The sequence below is a fragment of the Adelges cooleyi genome, unplaced genomic scaffold (assembly GCF_023614345.1).
Source record: "Adelges cooleyi isolate 19-005CV unplaced genomic scaffold, UGA_ACOO_1.1 ACOO_flye_CR_arks_rails_tigmint_CR_PRNA_651, whole genome shotgun sequence".
NCBI classification, from domain to species: domain Eukaryota; kingdom Metazoa; phylum Arthropoda; class Insecta; order Hemiptera; family Adelgidae; genus Adelges; species Adelges cooleyi.
In genome coordinates, this window is record NW_026096352.1 from 12,782,360 (window position 1) to 12,806,637 (window position 24,278).

At 29.6% G+C, this 24,278-nt stretch overlaps 3 protein-coding genes across 3 annotated transcripts in view; 1 reads left to right on the plus strand and 2 right to left on the minus strand.

The window, feature by feature from the left end:
- LOC126844911 (calmodulin-binding transcription activator 1-like) overlaps nt 1-7,304 on the plus strand; it is a 70,440-nt gene extending 63,136 nt beyond the window's left edge. The window contains exons 26-32 of the mRNA XM_050583397.1: nt 4,843-4,976; nt 5,080-5,267; nt 5,591-5,724; nt 5,881-6,008; nt 6,455-6,529; nt 6,627-6,645; nt 7,026-7,304. Of these exons, the coding sequence (XP_050439354.1) occupies nt 4,843-4,976; nt 5,080-5,267; nt 5,591-5,724; nt 5,881-6,008; nt 6,455-6,529; nt 6,627-6,645; nt 7,026-7,139 (792 nt within the window). The 3' untranslated portion in view covers nt 7,140-7,304. The remainder of the gene's footprint in view (nt 1-4,842; nt 4,977-5,079; nt 5,268-5,590; nt 5,725-5,880; nt 6,009-6,454; nt 6,530-6,626; nt 6,646-7,025) is intronic.
- On the minus strand, nt 1-22,643 carry LOC126844903 (cytoskeletal protein Sojo-like). Its single transcript, XM_050583385.1, has 16 exons — nt 22,617-22,643; nt 22,194-22,342; nt 3,995-4,268; nt 3,764-3,934; nt 3,438-3,650; nt 3,323-3,364; nt 3,175-3,231; nt 2,747-2,869; nt 2,579-2,667; nt 2,360-2,498; nt 1,743-1,871; nt 1,561-1,671; nt 1,349-1,492; nt 1,198-1,280; nt 250-499; nt 1-177 (listed from the first exon to the last, which is right to left on the minus strand). Exons 3-16 carry the CDS (start codon nt 4,091-4,093, stop codon nt 1-3), a joined length of 1,827 nt encoding a protein of 608 aa, XP_050439342.1. The 5' UTR covers nt 4,094-4,268; nt 22,194-22,342; nt 22,617-22,643.
- LOC126844830 (lysosomal Pro-X carboxypeptidase-like) overlaps nt 22,626-24,278 on the minus strand; it is a 5,709-nt gene continuing 4,056 nt past the window's right edge. Inside the window, exons 5-6 of the mRNA XM_050583253.1 lie at nt 22,888-23,060; nt 22,626-22,775 (exon numbers count right to left, since the gene is read on the minus strand). Of these exons, the coding sequence (XP_050439210.1) occupies nt 22,626-22,775; nt 22,888-23,060 (323 nt within the window). The remainder of the gene's footprint in view (nt 22,776-22,887; nt 23,061-24,278) is intronic.

The following is a 24,278-nucleotide window of genomic DNA, read 5'->3' on the forward strand; positions in this document are numbered from 1 at the left end:
TCACATGGTGCATTTTTTATCTTTTTTCAAGTCTTTGACAATTATGGTCGGATAGCATAAGTTTCTCTTTATAAATTGTACGTAGTTTTGTGTGTTTTCGATGTCAGTAATGTTGTCTTTTGCTTGTTCTACGTTGCATTCCAAACTGTCCATGTGTTCTTTTAGCTTTGCTGACACCTACGTATTATTTGATGCAATTGCTGTTAATAACTTTACCTATTCGAGCAATAGTCATAAAAAAATAATTACCAATTCCAATTGTACGGTTTCCGAACAAGCATAAGCCTTGGTTTCGGATATCCTCTGTTGTAATTCCTTAATATCGCACAAATACTTGTCCATTTGTTTTTTCAATCCTTTGTTCATTACAGCAATTTTGGAACTTGATTCTTTTTTAATTCTCTCCAACTCGGACTTCAATTGATTTACGGCAATTTTGGTTTCGTAGCCACGTTTTTCGGTTTCGGCCAACTGTTTTTCCAATTTTTTTAACTCATTTCTGTTTAAAAATATTTGCTTATAAAATAATTGATATAACATGAAAACAACAATCTAACAACAGTGTTTATTATTTTAACGAGGTGAAAAAATATTATCTTAATTATTTGTCCATAAACTTGAGTCACGTTTACATAATGGTTACTTAATTCCTCAAGTATAAAATACTAAAGTACATTCTAAAGTATATATAATTTACTGAAAATGTGGACGGGTCGAAAACCATTTTTGAATAATTATTTTTAGAGTTACTAAAGTTTAAAATTTAGTACTGTTGAATAATTTGGTCAGATAAAAGTAATACTGCTATCTACTTTTCCTCCAATCCTAATTTTTAAACTTTTAAAATAACTGTTTAAAACTGGTTATAGACCAGTCAACAATTTTTGTGATTTATTTTTTTATACAAAAACTTAATCAAATATATAGATCACCATTTAAGTTGATAAACCTTGAAATTTTCCAAAAATAAAATAAACATTTGAATATTGTTTAATACTGAAAAAATAAAATAATCTAAAATGTCTCCAAAATCGTAATTTTTTTTTTTAAATTAGTGTCTCACGTTAAATGGAACACCCTGTTATTAGATTGTTCAGTTTTTTTTATTTAAACTCCTACATTTACTCCTATATTTTTTTTAATTATTTAATACCTATTCAACTCTTTAAATTTATACCACTCTTAAAAAACGCTTACTTCATTTCGGCATTTTTGGCTTCCATTGCCAAAACTTCGGGAGTCTTCAACTTATCCGTGTGCATGTTTTTCTTTTTGTCTCTCTGTATCACATACAAGAAAAAAAATGTATTACTGTCGTTTAGTTAACATTTACTGCAACGATACATACTATCTTTTTGAGTAGATCGTTCAAACATTCAATTTTTCTATCCGTTTCCTTTTTCAATTCTTTTTGCTCAAATAGTTGTTCTTTAGCGGCTTGGAAGGCAATAGGGAAATGTTTTATACTCTCTAAACGTTTATCAAAGTACTCCTAGCACAAAATGGTCACATGCAATTTTATATTTATTATTATTATTATTATAATTATTTTATGTTTACCCTAACACGATCAAATTGTTGTTCGTTTTCCACTTCCCGCTTGCATCTTTCTTGACACAGCTCGTTGGATTGAATTTTTTTCAATTCTTTTCTCTGTAGCATTTCCATATACTGGGAAATTGAGTTCGAATTAAAATTTATGTTTCGACTTTTGCACTCAATTAGTTTATGCGAGTATTTACTTTCTCGTTTTTAGCTTCCATTTCGCATTTTTGCATTTCGATAATCTTTTCCAATCCTTCCACGCGATTTTTAGCGTCTTTCAACTCATTATTATAAACGTGTATCATGCTACTAGGGTCTTCGGTCAACTTGGAAGGAACAAACGGTAATATTATTATTAACAACGATACCTCAGTAGTCTTTCATCAACACTATGCATAGATTATTGCAGGATGAATACTAGAATTGACCTCTTTGATCATTAATGTCCTACTAGTAGTTACTTTCCGAGAAATGCATTATTGGTTCCCACTAAATACCATTTTATTGGGCCAAAATATAGTTCTCGACAAAGTCAATACGTTTTTAGTGAATTTAAATTTTCTAAAGAGTCACTTTCTGTTTCTATAATTATTTTCGACGAAGTATAATTATTTAATTTATAAGCGAATATTTAATTTGGCTAATACATATTTTTTCCTGTTTTTATGTTTGGTTATTAACTTCACTAAATAATTGTACACATCTAGAAAATTATGTTAGTGCTTGTGAAAGTATGCTAGTGTTTTGCAGATGTTGTACTTGTATTGTACTGTACCGTGTAAAACTTAATAGGTACTAATAAATTGCCGTTTACTTTTTTAAACGCAGTCAATTCCTTAGATTTTTCTGAAATTTCCGCTTTTGCATTAGATAGTTGTTTGTTGTTGAAGCTTAATTCATTTTTTGTATCGTCCAACATTACCCGGAACTTGGATATTTCTTCTAGCGTGGCGCTTTAAACAACATTAATACTACTTACATTACTATCTATAAGATATGTATAATTCTACGATTTGCGAAAAAAGTATCTCACTAGAAATTGTCTTGTAATTTCTGAGAAAATACATTGAGCTGTAGAATGTTGTCGGTTTTAACATGTACGTCATCATCTCCCGGGGGTTCCTGAAGGAATCACTAGTACAATTATTATTCTTTTACGGCGCAAATTGAGTTAAATAAAATGCAAAAACCATCTTCTTACGGGACAGTCGGCGGCTATCATTGCGTTTCTAGCCAGTTCTAGACGACAATGTTCCATCTGGAGTTTGTAAAATTCTTGTCTCAGTCGCTTTATCTCGTTGGTCATTATGTCAATTTTGGTTTCCTAGAGTGATACGTGTATATTATAATATAGTATTACCAATTAAGCATAGACTTATAGAAATCGACCAAAATTGATGTTCTATTCATGTTTAAAAGTATCAAATAATTTTAATATTGCTACTTAAATCAAATATCTTGTTATCAATCATTTGGTAAACTAAACTTAATCAATGTAAATATAATTATGTATCTCTCACGCGTTGATATACCAGCAAGCTGCTGTGGTTAAAGTATATCGACCGCGCAGTCCATTTGTATATGTATCTACTACTATAAGTCTTGTTTAGTTTAACGAAGTTGATTTACCATTTGTTTTTTCCCCGGGAATACCACTTCACCAGTTTTCATTTTGCTGAATGGCGTCTAGAGAATTCACACTTCTTAATTAATTTGGTACAATATTAATATTAATAATAATGGGTATGTGTTGTGTACATGCGGATATGCTACATACTCTGTTGCGTAACATCTTGGCCATCTTGAAACTCTTTCTATTCTGAAAAAATACATTTAAAACTAAGCAATCCATAGCAAGCAATGAAAAAAAAAATTATCAACTCGGACCGTACTTCTTCGTCTAACTTGCACCGAAGTTTGGAGTTATGCTTTTCTGCCACTTTCATTTTGATTTTTAATTCGCCTATAACGTTTTCGATAACTTCATTCGAAATTTCTTCTTTGTCCATACTATCTAAATGGCCTAAGGCGGCTAAATGTTCATATGCACTTTCACCAGTGTCGTCAAATTTGCCCTCTGTCGACGGTTGCCGAACGGCAATACACTAGTTCAAAAAAATCAAAAACTTTTGCGTTTGTTTTATTTTTATTAATGCTAAAATTAATTTTTATATAATTATTAAAAAACATTATTGCACCGGCAATGTTATTTATTTACTTCTCTCGTACTAGTACTAGTTTGTCCAGTCGTTTTGCATTTGAAGTCGTCCAAGTCTATTTTCAGTACCGAACCTAACTCGTTCAAGGCTACCGCAAGTTGTTTTTCAGCGTCTTTCAAATTGTTTTTCAGATTTTCCAGTTCGTCCGAGTTGTCCGCCGTACTCTCGGCCTAAGTACAAACATAGTACATCACAAACCTGTCAGCGGGTTACCATTGACATTTACTGACGTTTTGTATTTGTACAATAATTTTATTTAATGTTTTTATACGGGCCGTCAGCTCGGTGGCATTTTCAATAGTATTGGTTAATACTGTTTTGTCCGTCATGACGAATTAAAAAACATAAAAAAACAATGATCTCTTTTCACTTTTCTAATCTGCGACTGTTATACGATTTTAATTAACACATAATACACTAGTTCAACACAACACGGTTGTCTTGTAAACGAAATGTATTGTAGAAAATCGCTCGCCCGGAGATTGTTGTCATTTCAGGTAGGACCTTCAAACATTTGTAAAAAATAAATACAGTGTTTTCCAAATTTCATGTAAAAGTGATTTTGTCTATGATATAATATTATTATGTCAGCTAATTGAGTTCACAATACAATTTTTATCATATTTAAAAAAAAAATTATATTTACAACAATTCAATTCACTATTAAGTCAGAATGGTGTAATGAAAATAATGTCTAGTCGATAACCAGTTTTGAATGAAATAAAATTATTAAACATTTAAATAAACCCTTAACCACAAAAATGATACTCTTTAGTATACACGTATTTTGGCAACAAGTTACCATCATCAGAGCACACAACAGACTGTGACCAATTATAGGTAAACTCTTCAGCGACGTCATACCGAAAAATAATTTTAATAAACCTCAAGTCGAAACTTAACAAGTTGTTCTTATTTATCAACATTTCTATTGCCTCTCTAATATTAAGTTCTTTCGAATTATTTACATTACATCAGATACAATATACAATTAAAATAAACCCACATATACCGCAGGTACCTACCATTTTTTAAACAAAAACGACATTTTTGAATATTTTTTTTCATTTTTTTGCAGAATGAAAATGAACACAGACAATTATCTGACACTTCAATAATAGAAATAATTGATGATCCACCATCGACAGCATCGCCTTGTTGCTTCGATCCCAACTCGGATATCAGTACAGAATTTAACGACAAACCATACCGGTAAAATATAAATGAAACATCAGAGTGCTTTACCCAACATTCAAAAATTTACTCCGGATCATATTTGTTTAACTTTAAACTTAAACTGATTTCTTTTCCACAGACATCACCGTGAAAGAGAAATAGAAACGCCAACGTCGAGCACAAATATTAGTTTAAGTCCGATGTCTAGTGCTTCCCAGTGTTCGCCTATCTCACCACCTCCTACTGCGGCGGATTTGAGCGAATTCCTTCATGCATCGGCCAACAACCAATACGTTGAAAAGAACTTTTCCAATCTCACACTGTCGGGTAAACATCAGCAATAACCTAACCGTATAACTGTAACTCAAAATATTAAATTTTTCACTTAAGGTTTAAGTAGGGTAAATGTAACGAAATAGTAAAAAAAATGTAAAAGGTTTTTTTTTTAAATACAACTTACTATAAAGAGTTTTATACTTTATTCGATTATTTTAATGATTTAACATCTTACGATAAAACATTTCTATGTATGGTTACTTTATTCAATAATTGCATTTGTATTTGCTCCATTTATTTACAATAAGCTTACTACAATGCTTCTTTTTCTTATTCTCGCGTTTAAACGTTCGTTTTTTATGGATTATTTTTAGACTACGAGCAACGAGAGTTATACGAAGCGGCTAAAACCATCCAAAAAGCGTACAGGACTTATAAGAAACGGGAAGAATACAAAGAAGTATCAGCCGCTTCAGTCATTCAAAACTATTATCGTCGTTATAAACAGGTAACTTAAAAACTAATAATTATAACAATATAGTACACAACATACATAGCATTAATTTGGCGTATCCAAAAACAATATTACACAAAAATATTGTTATGTTAATCAATAATTGCCAATTGAAATACTCTTAAATATTCTTCGTATTTGTGTTATTAGTTTGCATATTATAAACAAATAACAAAAGCCGTCGTTCTCATTCAAAACCAGTTCCGGTCGTACAAAAGACAAAAACGAATAAAAAAAGAAATATCACATTATACAAAAAGCTCATGTAGAAGTATAAAGTAAGTGTAAAATACAAACTAACAAGTTAAATAATTTATAAATACAGCTATGTATATTTTGTAAATTTAAAAATTATCTCTACTCTTTTACTTAATTAGTAGTATAGTACCAAGCTTACTATAATAAACTCTCTTAACTAGTATTAATAGTAATTGAAAACTCGTTAATTCAAATTGTATAGTTTTTAAAGCGCATTTAACTTAACTGTTTAGTTTTAATTGTTTCGGTTTTTATGTAATGTCAACCCGATGAGTTAATTTAAAATTTTAAAATATAATTTTTAAATTAATAATTTTATAAAAAAAGGTGTCGAACTATTTGTTTTTGTGATTTATAGATAAAATTTTCTATTAAGCATAATATTCAATAGTATTTAATTATGTATTTACCCTAATTTTTTTTTATAAAATTATATTTATATAAATTTAATTGAACTGTTAAATAGGAGAAATCAAACGCAGAAACGTCAAAATCAAGCTGCCAAAAAAATCCAACACTTTATAAGACATAACAATGAGAGGTTTGTTCTCAATACATTTCCTAAATTAATTATTTACACACTTTACATACTATTTTTCTGTTAAAATTAAATTAGTTAATTTATGTTTTTTTTACAGTATGCCTCCTCCTGTAAATGTAAGTTAACATGTCAATGATAATTATTTAATTGATTTTATATTTTAAACGTTTATACTTAAATAGTAATAATAATGGACTTAAGTTAGTTGTGGTTTTATTATTTACCAATGTTATTGGATCCACAGCAAATTGAAATACTTACCATGTAAACCTTAACTATTTATCGAGGTTTCCGAAAAATGTCCTAAGTAAAATTATTATTATATTAAATTATCAATAATAATTTTCATGTTTAAGTAAAAATTATTATTTTAATACAAGAAAATATAAGAAAATAAAATAAGTAATAAAAATTATCAAATACCTAAAGTTATTACTCCTTAACATCATATAAATTCATCTCAATATACGTCACATTTCATTGTTTCTGATTTCAGTTTGCTGAACACACTTATGGTTACCACGAAAGAGATGATAATACTGATCATAGTCTGAAGTATAATATGCCGACCAAAGCCGCTCAATACTCATCGGCTAAGTCCACCATCTGACTTATTGCTTCGCTCTCCAGTTAATTCGAACTGTTTTCATATATTTTACAGTCGATGTAAATATTTTTGCATTTTAACAATTTTGCATTCCAACGTTTTAACAGGCTGTTACTAGTATCGAAAACACCAATTTAAAATGTAGTGTTTTTAAGTAACCTCAAAATCCGTGTGCGTCTCTATAATATTGATATTGATGACTTCTCATACATCATTGGTCGTTTAGAGAATTGACGTTATGGATTTTTTTTATTTAAACGCTTAAGCTTTTCATCTGTACATAAATAATATACTGTTTTGAACGCAGTGACATTTCCTCGAACTTCCTGATATAAATACTGATTGCGTTGCTAGATATTGCCAAAATGTATGCCCCCCAATTAATTTGTCTGTAATTTTGATTTTGCTAGGTATTTTCCCCTTAGTTTATAGTTATTAGGTATGATGTTGATAAATTTTGACTAATTCTATTTGCCAAATTATCTTAATGGGCGAATTCTCAAGACAAATTTCGAAAGCCATCGTCTTGTCGCCTATACATTTCATTGACATGGTCTATGGTATATATAATTATAAACAATCCCGTTGCTTGGAAATAAAAAGTTAAACTCAACCATAAAATTATTTCAACTTCCTTCGCCAAAAAAAAACAGTGAAGTTATATACTAATAAAACATAGGTATTACACCAATATACAGTATAAAATAACGATTTTGTTTTTGGTATTGTAAAACGTGACCATATTATAAAGTCGACATAGTTAAAATAAATATACATTTTAAAATATTGATTTTTATTAGGCTTACAAGGTTACACGAAACGTGTACATCACAAACTTATTTTCAAGACTGTTAATTAGAAATGTTTTTTTTCAACAACATAATTTAATTGACAACAAGGCTTGAATAATTTTACATTTAAATGTCCGAAGTCAATGCTGGATTAAGAAAAAACGAAACTCTAAGTAAAAAGTAATTACTATGAAGTAAGCTAAAAATCAACCACATTGCCATTAACGATCTTTTGCTAAAATCCAGACACTAATTGTATAGTTTAAAATTGTTTTTATTTCCTTTTGGGAAATATATATAAAATATAATACAATATTTGTAATATTGTCAAAACAGATGATACATGATATTTTACTTTAGATAACCAAAGATATTAATAACACAAGCGGTTCAAAAAAGTTTTATACATTTAATATATTTCATTCGTAAATTATTTTCAAAATCGTTTACAAATTTTATCCTTATAATATTCTCAATCAAGCCTCGACAAAACATTTGCATTCCTTAACAATATTTCTATATTTTGAGTAACATTCAAAATATACTAACTGTAATGATTATGGTAATGAGTAATATATATATTATAAACGTTATGTGTTGTATAATATTTGTTGTGTTCATTTAAAAGTATTTATGTTAGCATTGTAAAACTACTTGAATATAAATTTAGAATGTTTAATTTTAAAAAAACTTACTTTAAATGTATCAATATAAATTAAACATGTTAACTTTAGTTGATGTAGTATGAAAAACTTCTTATTTGGAACCTTTTTTAAGTTGTATAGTTTTAATAAGTACATAGACAGCATAGCAATTTGTATTTACTAATTTTTTATAGTAGTTTAATCTTTAAATATATTGTTGGCCCGCTTATTGACCAGCGTTATTTACCAAGTATAAATCATCAAATATGATATCTACATAAAATAAACCATAAACAAAAAATAACAAAAATATTTACCGTCATCGTCGACTTGCCTCTTATGGCAAATAACCTGACCAAATTTTTAATATTTGAGCCATTTTAAAAATCCATCCAAAAAACCTTAACTATAATAAAATTTACTATACTAGGCGGTGGTACACTTTTTTGATGACCTAAACGATTTTTTTAATCCGGCCGTGACTGAAGTGCATAATTATAGTTAAGTATTATCAATTGAGATGGAAGTATACATTAATAATATTAGTATTCCAATACTTTTAAGCCACATATAGTTAAGCTATCATTTGAAAAGATAAATGGAACTTATTTAAGAAATGGTAAAATATTTATTTCGTGATCGGTAATTGAGTAAAGTCTGTGCCGATTTAATTGATTCATTACTTTTCGACTCTTGGACCATTTTATGTCATAAAATTGATTTATTCGATCGCTTGAGAGACTCGAGTAATTTCATTTCTTTAAACTTTATCTATTTCAATTCTCTGTACTTCTTTAGTATTTTATTTTTGGCATAGGTAAACCTTAGTTTTACAAATTCCAGATTCTGGTTCCTTGACGAAGACCTGCCAAATTTGTATACGCAAATTTAAAAATATCATATTATAATAATGATTAAGCGTCTTTGAATGCATTACGATTTTTAAAATGTTGCTGTTAAAATTAAGCTGAAACATTGTATTTATATATATATATATATATATATATATATATATATAGGTTTCAACTAATTTTTACCTACTTAAACAAACCATGTTTGTCTTTTAGCAAGACTCAACCGTAGTGAATTACTCAAAGATACTCAGTGGCTACACTAAAAACGTCGACAAAATATTATTTTTTATTTTTCAAAGTTTTACTGTAAAATATCCTTTAGGGGTTAATACAATATCGAAAAATGTCCAACAGTAGACAACAATAGTATTCTTTATAACTTATTATAGTTTTCCTTTTTTTCTTGAAATCATCTTTGAATCTATTCCATTGGCATACCTATTTTATTCATTTTATTTTCATATATTTTACCACATTGATTCGAATTTAAACGTAATTAATATTTTATTCGAACACGTACATTTTTGATAAAATAGTATTTTCGATTTTTTAAAGTTATTGTTTTGTAATTACGAAAAATCGTAGACATTTTTATTTATTAAACTATACAAACTATTTTGTTATACTTAAACTTTGTTTTGATTTTAAGTTCGTCGCTTGTATTTTTGTTTGTTTACCATTAGTAAAGTTGTACTTAGAATGCATCAGGTTTTTATTTTTTAGTAGACTTACAAACATTTGTACATTTAATACGTCCACATATTTATAAAATATAAATATATTTATGTATACGTATATACATGTTCAATCGTTAGATTTTCTATAGTACTGCTCAACTTTAGTCACAATAAGTTTTTTTTTATTATTATTATTAATAACTATAATGTTTATAAAAAATGTTTAAATAAGACTATCTAATAACTAACTTTATTATTATTGCTACATTTATTATTATATTTATTATGATTATATTATATTGTTTTTCTTCTATAGTATTAAATTCGAATTTAAGCATTTATTGTAAACTCATAGAGTATTGTATTGTATACTACTGGATCTATAAATTTACCATTTTATTTGGTTCATGTTGAAATAAAGTTTTTCTCTCATATACAGCTCATGCCTATTTTTTTGCTTTTAATTACACAGAACGATCTTGGAGTATAATACCTATAACATTCCGGTTTTGAAAAGCTATGGAACTTTTTTAATATTTTTATTTTACCAGTTAGATGTATAATAACTTTTAAATGACAAAATCCGAATATACAAGTTTTTTAAAAGCAGTTAAAAGTATTTCAATAAAAGTTTCATAAAACGGATAAATTTAACATTTTCAAAAAAAAGTAAAAAACCACCAAGTACTTTTTTGAGAACTTGTGTACAGAATATGGCTGTCTTTACAACATAGTAAATCTACAATGATATTAAATGATAAATGACAAATGGGTGTCTACAATGATATTGTGAGATGATCCTGTACATTATTAGAACCCAATATAGCTGATATTTATTATTATTATAAAAGCACAGAATATACTATTTATTCTATTCTGTGATACAAGTATATAAACAACTACACACCTATCCTACTTAATGTTATTATGTATGTATTAATAGTAACCATAGATTTTATTGATGTTCTTTTCATAATATAACATATAGTTTGTCAACTTATTAATGACAATATTGAAAAAACTAGTTATTCGGCCCAATTCGTTGGCACTGTGTAAATTAATTGATTATTAGTAGTCTTATAATACAAAGATGGCGAGTGGAAAAGGAACTACTATGCACTTTATATCCCGTGGACCTGGCATGGTAGAAAGAACTAGAATTGCCGATGACGACATATTCCTAAAGTTTAAACTTTATGAAAACGTTAAATCGCGTCCAGTAAGTATAATAAATAATGACGTTTTACCGCATATTTTAATATTTCAATCAGTCTTAATTATATGTTCTGGCAAAACGTTTTTTAGTAGTTTTGTAATATTTGGCCGTAATCGATTTACTGGCAACATTTATCAATATTTAACATTTTTTATAAATTAATTTCCGTGACTAGCTAGTAAGCAAGTGCTTACCTAACAAATTCATTTGACTATCCTTATATATATTATATATATCGTTATATCCTTATACATCCTAATTAATCCTTATATCATTTATATAATGACCACGTCATTATTATATGATTTATTTACAATTAAATCATTGTAAAAGACAACAAATTTCTATGCTTTTTTGTCAAGAGTATTCGGTTGTCGCACCTTGTACCTATCCCATCTCCAGTTATTCTCTATTTTAACACGGTGTGACAACGGCCTTCGACATCCATGAAGAACCCGGACAGCTAGCCGAATATTGTCGGCAACAATACATTCAGTGTAATCCGAGAAGTTTATCGTTTTCTTCTTTTTGTCTTACGACATATCCTTATAAATCCTGCAACTTGATGTATCTGCATGAAGTGTGGATACTCTTAACTTTATTTTCAGAATGACCCCCAGCCATAAGATATCCTTGTCAAAAAGGTTTTAACTTGTAAAATTGTGTTCAACTAATACAAAACCGTCAGCTATGACAAATAAAAGTAGTACAAATGGCTAGTTAGTGTATCAAAGTAGTTATATTGTGAAGATAGATACAATAGTTTAGATATAATTAGAAATAAGTATTTCGGAGAAAATTTCAATAATTGTCAGAAAAACTGCTAGATGTACAAGCCAAATGGTTTAATTATGTTATGCAATAAAATAAAACAAAGAGATAGAAATAAATTATAAAAGTTTAAGAGACAAGATGTAATGTGAAGCCGAAGAAATGTCTAAAAAAGGAAGTGAATTATAGACACAAGATCACAAGAATCATAAAGGAAAATTTAAATAACCGACCAACTACAATAGTGTAGTTTTTGAAGAAAAAAAAACTAGAGCAAAGCAACAAACAAGTTAAACTTTTATATAGCTTTATGGAAAATAATCCACTTTGAGTATAGTGTAGGAGTTGAACTGAACGAAATGAAATACTAAAATCGAAATAATTAAATACATTTGTTTTTTTTGTTTAGCTGATAGAAGAAGAACAAAGAAGTCGGTTCGCGGGATCAGCTGATTACTGGCTTTATTGTTTCAGTTTAACCGGGAGCCTTGCAAATTTGACCAGATTTCCCTACTTGGCGTACTCGTACAACGGATGTAATGTTATCTATAGAAATTTATTCGACATAGACCCAGAGTTGCAGTGTTTGAAAGTTTTAAACATGTTTTAAAAAAATACAAATTTTACCAGCCCATAGGCTAATAAAATTAAATGTTACGTTTATATAGATTATTATCGTTCTAAATGTTTTAGCCAAATGTATTCCCCGAAAAAATGATCATGTTTAATTTCATTCATAAAGCTGTGAACAGTGCATGATTGTGGTGCTTATATTTTCAATCGTTTTCATCAGGTTCTTTCATAGTACAATTCGTAATATTAGTCGTGATGGCCGGCATTCCATGGTGCTTTATGGAAACGTTTTTGGGTCAGTATTCTGGAAGAGGACCTACGGCAATAGGAGATATGGTTCCGGCTGGAAAAGGTTGACTAATTGAAAAGATCAATTTGTTATGTTTTCCATCTTGACGTTATTCGTGTTTCTACTTAGGTGTAGCCTTAGCAATGGGTTATATATGCTTGTTGAACGTAATTTGCTACAGTCCCATCCAGTCCAGGTGTTTGGTGTACATGTCCATGTCGTTTTTGGAAGAGTTGCCGTGGGCGATATGTATCAACAAAACCTTGTGCATGGACGATTCGAGGAACTTAACGAGTACCGTAACAAAGTCTGCTGGAATAGAGCTGAGAGTGCCCGTTGAAAATTATTACTTGTAAGAATTTATTCTATTCTTAAAACGCGTTGGTAAAGATTGGAAAATAATTAGTCCTTTAACTTGGAGAACAATATTGATCCATGATGCTGATTGATAACTATATCAGTTATTCTATATAGTTCCCAATTATCCTTCGAAAAGTCGATTAAAAACTACCTGGCGAATGTCGATTGTCCATAGTAGGGTGGGATAAGATCTGCTTCTTAATTAGTATGAAAATACTAGGTAACTGTTTACATCCTCTTCTCAGTTACTTATGTGGGACCTAAACAGGAACTTTCCGTGGTAAGATTAACTTGTATTACTAGCTCGAAGAGAACTATTGAATTAACCACACACAGTTCCATTATCACCCTATTCTTTCTCGTGTATTTGATCAAATGCAAAATACAAATACTAACATAATATTAACGGTTTTTGACTTACAACCGACTAAAAAATATGTTTTAATTATGTTCAATTTCGAAATCTATGGATAACTGTTTGATAAAGTTTATTTCTAATGTTGTAGAAACAGAATTTTGGACATGGAAAAAAGTATTCTGAATGACGGGCTCGGCCAGTTTTACACACCGTTGTTATACGGCCTTGCCATCTCATGGGTTATCAACTTTCTCTTGCTTGTTGGTGATAAATACATGACACATGTAAGAAAATATAATATTTTCAATATGAATTAGTTGTTTGTATATTTTTATCGAACTAACCTTGTTAATCAACTCATATCCTTAGATCCGAATATTTGGTTCGATTGCTCCATATGTTTTTCTTATCACTTTGTTAGCTCTGGTAATTGTACAAGAAGATTCTTGGCTTGGCGTTAAAAATCTATTTGATCCATCAACGATCAATATGCTGGATCTTCACGTGTGTATATTATACTTTATTATAGTTGCACAACAAAACTATATATTTAACATTATATTATAACCAAGACTGGAACAACTTACATTGTCGGAGTGGAACCAGCTTATACTACCCATGTATGGCCTATAGAGGGGTGGGGAGGTGTCTTCAGATATCTCCAGGTCTTTGATTTGCTGCTGACGTTTCGGAAAATATTAACTTTAAAGCACTTAATTAAAATCAGATTTGGGCAAAATCCACATAATCTAAATCAAAGGGGTTTACTATCCAAACATTCCAAACAATTTGTATTCAATTTTTTTTATTTTATATAGTTTATTGAAGGTTTAATATTTTTGAAGAACATGTACTCGTAAAATAAAATTTAGAAACAAGTCAATACAAATATGTTTGGTGATGAAATGACATGGCTGATTGGGTAAGGTGGTAGTGTGTTGGCACTCATTGTCACCGGTTCAACCTAGGTATTTATTCTTCTCTGGGTAGACCAAAACAAGGCATACGATAATAACAATAATATTATTATAAATTGTAATATAATTATTACAATGGTCATATTAGTAACAACTTAATTTAGGCAGGACGATTAGGTACTATTACCTCCAACCCTCCTCTGCATACTAACTATATAACATAGTCTATGTTTTAATAGAAATTGTTCAAATGTAAGATTTCAATCATTCAAGTCCAAACTTCCAAAAAAAGTAACTCCAAAACTCGGATTTTGATTTTTTTAAATCCAATAGTTTTAACTCTGATAATTTTACATTGAACTAATAATCATATAGTTTGTGTTTTATTGTTTGTTGTACATTTTAGGGATGGCGCCGAGCGGCTGAACAAGTATTCTATTCGCTGGACGTGGGCACCGGCCATCTGATACTTTTCGGTAAAAACTGTGGTTTCCGCACTAATATACTTAGCAACATTCTCATAATCGCCTTGATGGACATGGTTTGCGCCGTGTCGGCAAGCATTGTCATCTATGGCGTGATACAAAAATTAGCTGTTAGGTACCACATACTCTTCCAATTCGTCTTTGTGTCAGGTAACACATTGAAAATACTTTTTATTGAAATTTAATGATGACACATGTATATTAAATTTTTTTTTTTTTTGTAGGTCCCGGTATGTTTTTTTTGGCCGTCGCTCAAACTGTAATAGATCTACCTTATCCAAGATTCTTCAATTTTGTTGCTTTTTTTGTTATGTTTGTTCTTTCTATACTCACACAGGTTAGTAAATGTGTAGATAATAATTTGCCCCCTTGCACTTATACATCGTCAGTAAGATCCGTCTATAGTCCGCATAATATATTAAACAAACGTATTACTTGTGAAACGTTTGCTTTCGCACGTGCCAATTATTAGGTTGCCCTGCAAAATTCTCTATTATTTTAATTAAAAAATATTAATTATACAAACAAACTATTTATATTAAATGTATAATTAAATAATAAATACCCTAATCGTTTAAATAGGAAAAACAAATTAAATAGTATATAACAATATTAATTTTAAAGTTATCAGGCCTCAGATTTTAATCCGTTTTTTTAACTATCCAAACTTGACATAATGTTTCTAAGCATGTAGCTTAAAACCCATACAACCTTTTAATATTAAAACTAAAAACCTAAATTAGATACATTATCAATTAAAAAAAATAGTGACAATACGGAATTTTTTTATTATTACAAGCTTTTGTTTGAAAAAAACATTATAGCTCAACAATATTACAGAGTACAATCATAATTAATAGTAAAATGATATATTTTTGGATTATTAGTTTATGTTTAGACTATATAAGTTATCATATAACTTGTATGAAAAAAATCTAAAAAACAATCGTTTTTATTTGTTTATAAATGTATTGTTATAGTTATCGTTTTTGAGTCCCGTGCTATATTTGATGAATGCTTATTTTGGACAATTCAACTACAGCAATTTGATTTACTGTGTGAGCATGAGTGTTGTTATGTTCTTATTATCCTTGGTGACGGTAACTCGAGTAAGTCAAAATAATTATTAATAATAATAATAAAAAAAAACCATCAACATTATGTAGAACTTGACAACTTATTTAGGAAAATGTATTCAACCAGTTTGATCAAAGCAATGAAAATCACAATTTCATACTTCGGATGTTTTTAGTGTATATACTTCCCGGACCTACTATAATCATACTTACTGTTAATTTATTGAACAGGGCGGAGATGCGCTTATTTCGTTGCTGGACGACATTGGATCTGCAATGGGTATACTGATGATCACCACTTCCGAAGCAATATTTATATTTTGCATTTACGGCATAAACGAGTTCTTTGCCGATTTGTCTTTCATGACAGACCGGCGGCCTTCGCTCATGTTGAAGATACTCTTTGTTGGAGGGCCTATACTCGTCGTCGTAAGCAGAATAATAATAATAATAATAGTTACAACAAAATCCTTCATTCACTGAAAACTAGGACTAATTCCAATGTAATGTTCTCAATGACTAGCATATCATGTTGGCGAGCTTTTTCCATTGGAATTCACCAACGTTCCATAACGTCACGTATCCAAGGACGGCCTATATATCAGCCTGGATATTAGCTTCTATCACGGCTTTAATTATATTAAGCACAGCTGTTTGGACTTTCATGAAGGCTGTATCTCACGAGGTAACTTGTCAGATCTGACGGTCTCTACCGTTAATCGTTATTTGTCGTTAAAGTTTAGAGACATTCAAACAATACTGTTATTCTCCAGTTTCATTAATTACAGAAAAAATAATTATAAATTCTTGCAAAATATGTCCATATTGATTGTCTACCATAAGACTGCATGTTTACTGATTCACAGCGTACCGCCTCAGCTTTCGAGCCATCCAGCCGATGGGTTCCCGATCTAACGTATTCTCTGGAAACTAATATGCTGGACTCCATGACGGGAAAGAGAGAGGACGTGATGCTTGCAAATTATGACAACCTCATATTTGGAATAGGAAAGCCGATTCTAACAATGAGATTAGACCAATCCGTGCAAACCGGCAGCAACTCGGATACGGGTAATAAAATAGATTTTATAATTAATAACATTACAAACCAGTGTTGTGTGTGTACCACGAAAAACCAATAATAGCCGATAGGTACCAATAAGAATGTGTAATTTATGATTATTTATTTATTTTTTTTTTAATAAAATTTAATAATCAATTAAAAATTGGACTACCTATAATTTGTAAATTTCTTTCAATCTCTAGCTACGTCATATATTCTTATGTAAGTCATTATTTAACACCACTTGCCTTATATAAATAACAAGATTTTATTTGCAGAACTTAAAACATACTACAACAGTAATGCCATTTCGGATGAGAGATTACTACATTTGTACTTGGAATTCGTTAAATACTATTACAATACGGAATACGAATTGATCAGGAGATACAACGAGCGCGAGGTCTTAGCATGGAACAACCTAGAGTACATGGAGTTCTTACTACCCTCTGGCGTTTTAGAAAAGAGTGTCCAAACTGGCGCAAATGACCTGAATTCTGATAGTTTGGCGGATTTAAGCAGCTTAGATTCATTATAATATAAAACAAACGTTCATTATCTATAAGTATAAAAATATATTGATAATTTAAAACTGTCGATTTTCTCATTTTTTTTGTTTTATCAAAAACATTACTATTTTTAATTTGTCAACTATGGGCGCTTGTTGAACGGAGGTAAAATATTTGTACATAGACGGCGTCGTATAATATAAATATTTACATTAAGTATCTATTATATTCTTAATGACTTTATAACAGTAGAAACAAATATATTATATTTAACCGTAGTAATATTGTCAATTCATAATGAATGTCTATTCAGATTTTATTTCAATGACAAACAGCGCTTTATACAGCAAGTACATATGTAGGTAATATAATAAGTTGACGGTATATTTTTTGTTTTGTTTATCAGCTCTTTTGTTCACCGCCACTAGGAAGGTAGGTACTATTTTAAATTGAATGTTAATACTATAGTTATTGTTATCGTACTAACACACAACATCCCATTATTATTTCGTTCCACTGCTACTCGCCAGACTACAACTATTAGGTATACTAGGTACACATTATTTCATATGTAATATAAGTATAATAATACTGTTACTATAAATATTTGGAAAAAATAGTTAAACCGCTAGACATGTAAATTAAAACAACATTTGTGTGAAAAATGGTACTGACTCGAAAAAGAATTAAAGTTTTCAAAAATGTAATCAAATTTAACATAGCCTATGGGAAATAAAAATTACAGACCACAAAGCTCATTAACTGGCAATGGTTACAGAAAGTGTGATCGTCGAATTAATTCTGTTCAATCCTTAATGTAACAGCTAAAAAGGTAAATTTTGCACTAGTTGACTTCCAGGCTCAGGTACATAACCGAATTGCATCCGAATTTCAGTTAAACATTTGATGATACTAGTAGCAACCCGCTAAAAACTAACCCTTAAACTATACAAATGTGTATATTATTACATATATTTTTTACTACCTGTAGACTTTTTAGAGTATTTAAAAAACAATATTAAAATGAATTATAAATGTATTTTTAATGATATTGGCTCTGAATGGTACCATTGACACAAAAAATATTTTTTTCATATTCAATAATACCCCTAAATTTGCAACAGCTTGTTTTTTGTTTCACCCCTCTACCTCAAAAATTAAAATTATGGTGCCCATTACAAATGTGGTCTTTCATTCTCCGTCACCCTGTACCGTGGCTGTACCTATAATCCAATATAAATATCCTCAATGTTTATTTTTAAAATAAATGGTTCATTATTTTCTTTTTACAACACATTATTTAAGGTCTAAAATTAAAACAAAATTTAATTAATAAATAGTAACAAAATAAAATGTACAATGTTTTTTATCCATTAGTACTCTTTACAAGTGTATCCAGACTTAAACCAAATATGACGCAGTTGTGCATATTTTAGCTTCGATGCAAAGCAGGAAGCTTAGGATTATTTAGTTGGTATGTGCGCACACGTCAGTTGTATAAAATTTAAATTATACCCATTTCCCATTCCCCTGGGGAGGGGGTGCAAGTTGTTTTGTTTTTTGGGTTTTTTAGCCGTAATGTTAAGATCTTTAAGTTGAAAATTTGTCAGTAGTTAGAACTCATATGTATGCATAACATATTAAATGGAAAAAAAATTCGGCACTACAGTTTTTCTTTAATTGCCGGAAAACTGTTTTTCGCAGATTTCGTATATTTGAACCTAAAATTTAAAAAAAAATTTATCAAATCATTACAACAATTCGATTTGATCTATGCAGAATTATACTACTAAGTTTTGATACTCAAGTACACCTTTAAGGTTTTAATTTAATTTTTTTTTTTTTTAAGTGATTTTATAACTTTTATTTATAAGACCTGTGACCTCTCCGTCCCTCTATGCTTTGATTCCATCATGCATATACTCTACTGTACTGGTCCTCTCGGATAAAATCACTTTCAAATAGACGTTTTGATTCTTATTTGTAAATACAGCACCTCAATTTAATACTTTCTAGCTTTGCTGGTTTACACTGTACTTGGTTTTGACTGTACTGGCTTGAAAATACTAACTACTGATTTACATCGAAACGTTTATTCGAAAGTGATTTTATCACTTTCAGATTTAAAAAATCCTGTAAACCTACGACGCGTCCCCACTATACCCCGACCCCCGAAATTAATAAATAATAACTAAATAAAATGTACATTGTTTTTTATGCCCTTTACAAAGTGTATCCAGACCTAAACCAGGTTTTTTTTTACATTAATGTTTTTAACAGGGTTAATATTTGTTGTGAGATTACGCATGGCCTGCGAGTAAACGACGCGACGGTATAACATTATATTTTTATATATTTTTTTACTAACCTATACCGCAAGTCATTATGTTTTATTACAACAGTAGTTGTTATTAATGTGTAATTAGTTGTACAATAATAATAACACAACCTGTGGTGGCTGAACAATTCATGCGAAATCTATAAAGAATTAATAAAGATAAAGAATCTCGATGATTTATAAATGTAATATCATACGGCGGCGGCCGTATAAACTATATGTTATGACTAGGGCGATAATAATTTTCCGGCTAGGTTGTATCGTGGTGTGCGCTATATTGTGAACCGCGCATATAAAAACAGGTTTTCGTAGTATATATAAATATAATATTAGATTATCGGCGGCGGCGGCCGTATAAACTATAATGTGCGTTAATTTCGTACCGCACGAATTCGGGCGGCAGCGTATATGACGGCGCGGCGTCGGCCGTTGTCTTCATTTTATCAGAAAATACGTTCGGGAAAACGGAGACTATTTAATTTTAATTATGATTGATTAATGTTTTATTAACGTAATAATATTATTAAATATTAAGTACTATTTTAATATAATATTATATTATATTAATATTGATTCTGTGCAAGAAATTTTAAAATTCAAATTTTCATTTCTTTTATTAGAAAAAAAAGTAGAAATAAAAAATGTGGGTAGTAGTGGTGAGACTATTCGAATAAAAAAAATTCGAGTATTCGAATACTTTATTCGCACGAATATTCGTTATTTCTAATAACGAATATTCGATGTGTTATTCGAATATTCGATCTGATTATTCGAATATTTTATCATTTTCTTTGCAGGATTAATTAGATTAAAAAAAATAATTAAGAGACATCTAAGGTGCCCTTGATCTATTTTTAATAATTTTTTAACAAAATTAATATAATTATAACGAATTATTCTTTTGACAAAATAAATATTATTACTTATTACAACAAATAAGATTTTAACAATTTATATAGATATATAAATACAAACAAACATAAATTTGACAAAATAAATATTACCTCTTAGATTAAGAAGTTCTTTTTAGTTTTTTCATGCGAAAATTCGAATATTCGAATTTTTTTATTACTATTCGAATTATTCGAATTATTCGATTACTATTCGAATATTCGAACTATTTTCATACGAATAGTATTATTTGATTATTCGAGTAATTCGAATAATAGAAAAATTCAATTCGAGGTCTCAGCTCTAGTGGGTAGACCTTTACCAAGTTTACCCAGTTTAACTAATATTTCATATAAAGGACCAAATAAATACATTCGTCATTTAAATACTGGGCTTTAGTTCAAATGACTTTGTATCGTTATTTTGTTTCCCTTTTTTTTTTTTTTTTTGGAGGTGAGATATCTTGGAGTAAGACTGGTGTAAAAAATAAATAAACATGAAAATTCGTTTAAACATCTACATAATGAGGCAAATTTTAAAGTGTTCGGAACTATTGACTTAAGAAGTCAAATTGTTAGTGAATTCAGGGATTAAACGTCATAATCACCAAGTTTCTAAAAATCAAGGTATTTTAAAAAGAAATGTTAAATTGTGTAAAATGTTGTGTAAATCACAAATTACCTTTATGTGGATACGATAAAAAAATTTCATAAAAAAATCACGGCATTTTTCGTGGTTTGATAACTTATGTTCAGATTTAGACCCAAGTTTACGGAACATTTTCAGAAGTCTATTGTTTTTAAAGTTACTCCATATTTATACGTTTTTTCCTCAGATAAATAGATCATATATCATTTTGGGTTATGGTTTTCTAATTTTTTATCGCACTTCTGTGTGAAATCACCACGATCCGCCACTGCTTTTTAATAAAATGACTAACTTTGAAGTAACTTTTACCCGTGGGCACGGGTAGAACAGACTGTAATTTACTTTCTAGGGACTTAAGTAAGGACTTGGGCCCAGACTTCTGTACGGCAGTGTCATTTTGATGTAATTATTCTAAACATTTTGTTATGAAGTTCAGACCCTCGGGGGCTGTGCTCGATTGGTTGCTGACAATTTGTTTATATCCTGAATGAGTTAAAAAGGATTGTAACTTCCCTAGCCCCGTTCCCCTCTAGTTGCGCCAATGGTGTACCTGCTCTATGCCTAGTTAAAATGTCAGCTGTTACGCTCTATTTTTACCTAAATATGATGTTTGACGATGCAATGAGGTGTTTACCGCCGTATTCTTTATAGCACCAATCAGCGTCTTCTGTATAATTATACGGAGACTTCTCAAATATATCTTTGATGCCGTTAGTGCACAAGGGCACCATCAATTCGGTGCAAACCTGCATACAATACAATATGTTTTATAGATTTAAAAAAAAAAAACAGTACAACGGAGTTGTACCACCGACCAAAGGCGTGTTTAGGATTATCTAAAAAAAGAGTATATAATAATAATAAAACTATACAATTATTAATAGTTAAATTTTGAGGTTCCGTTAGTGAACAGCCCCCTCTTCAGTCATTCATGTCGTATATAATGTACATATTATGTCTTCAAATTTACTTATTGTTTGAACTAACAGATTGTAAATATTAAAAAAATATATTACATACTTGGTAATTTTATGCTTTTCTACTAGGTTTATCCGTAACACGAACATCAAGGCATTGGGAAGAACCGGTATAGTTAAAAAACACATTCAAACCCTCGAAGACCGATGATAAAAGTGTATAACAGTCGCTATGAGAATTTGTTAATGGCTTACAAAATTCCTAAAAATTTACCAGAAACGTATTGAATGTAAAAAAATTTGTATTTATTTTTCAATATTATCGGTCAACAATTATGATGTTGGACTAACTTGACAAAAACTCGAGATATTACCTTAACAGGATTTCCTGGCAATGGCACCAAAAATTGAGCAGGATACGGATAATTCGCCATAGCCATATTTTCATATGCTCTTTTAGTCCATTTTTTTAGGTTTGAAACGTCGGTAGAATTTTTTAAAGGCCAACAAAGTTGCCATTGATTTGATAACCATTCTTTACCTTCATCTGAAAGTTACCTATTATATTATTACACTATTTGTGATCAAAATTACGAGGAAATATTATTGCAGTGCGATTGCATATAAAAAATATATATTGGTCATAACTCCACATATAAACTAACGTTTAGACGGACCCCCCCTCCGTCTTTTTTCAAAAAACCAATGCATGTCTGTTTCGATGAAAAAAAGTTGTTTTTATTATTTTGGCTATGGTCGTAAAAAGTAGTTTCTTCTGTAAAATAATCGCATCATTCTGAAAAAAAGTTTTTTTCTCGGAATATAATATAGTCACTAAAATTGAATTTATAATATAAAAAGTAGTTTTTGACATTTTCATGTCTTAGCTCTGGCACATAACCGAAAAAATAATTTTCGTGTTGCCCTAAATTTGAGCATTTTCCTAATATTTTTTTCAGAAAACTGAAAAAATTTTCCATAGAAACAGTCAGAAAACAAACAAAAAATGGTAAGAATACATAGAAAGGTCGAAAAAACGAAAAAATTAAAAAACGGAATACTTTTATACATAATTAATTATTTCAAATATTTTGAACACTGGTTGTTTTTTCCTACTCTTCTATGCATTTTTACCTCTTTCTTTTTCTTTTTGACCGTTTTTAATACGAAAAAAACAACTTTACAGATTATAAACTCATATTAATAATATTTTTTTTAGAAAACTGAAATTATTTTACATAAAAAACTAATTTTTAATACATTTTTTGACGGCCGAAGATGCTGCTATAAAAAATTGATTTACAAGAGTTACCAAGTAAGAGACATGCAGTGTATTTTTCAAAAAATTCGGAGGGAGGGGGGATTGTTCTAGAGCTTACGATTACACGGGTACCCGTGTAAATAAGAAATCCGGATCTAATCCTGGGTATTTTTAATTACCCATGTACCCGGGTATTTTAACTACCCGTGTACTCGGGTATTTTAATTACTCGGATACCCAGGTAGTTAAAATACCCGACTACTTGGTATTAAACCACCAGGTATTCGGGTATTAACTAAACTTTGTTCTAATAGTTGTACTAATGTTTAGAAATCTATTTTTTTCATTTAAATAATAAGCCTCAAAATCAACGACCGTCGTCTAAAATATGTTTACGGTATTACTGTTTTAACAACAAGTTTTAAATATATTATTTATATTAAATTTTAAATGTATACATAAATATCTAGTATTTTTAATTTTAATACTAATTATATATTTTGC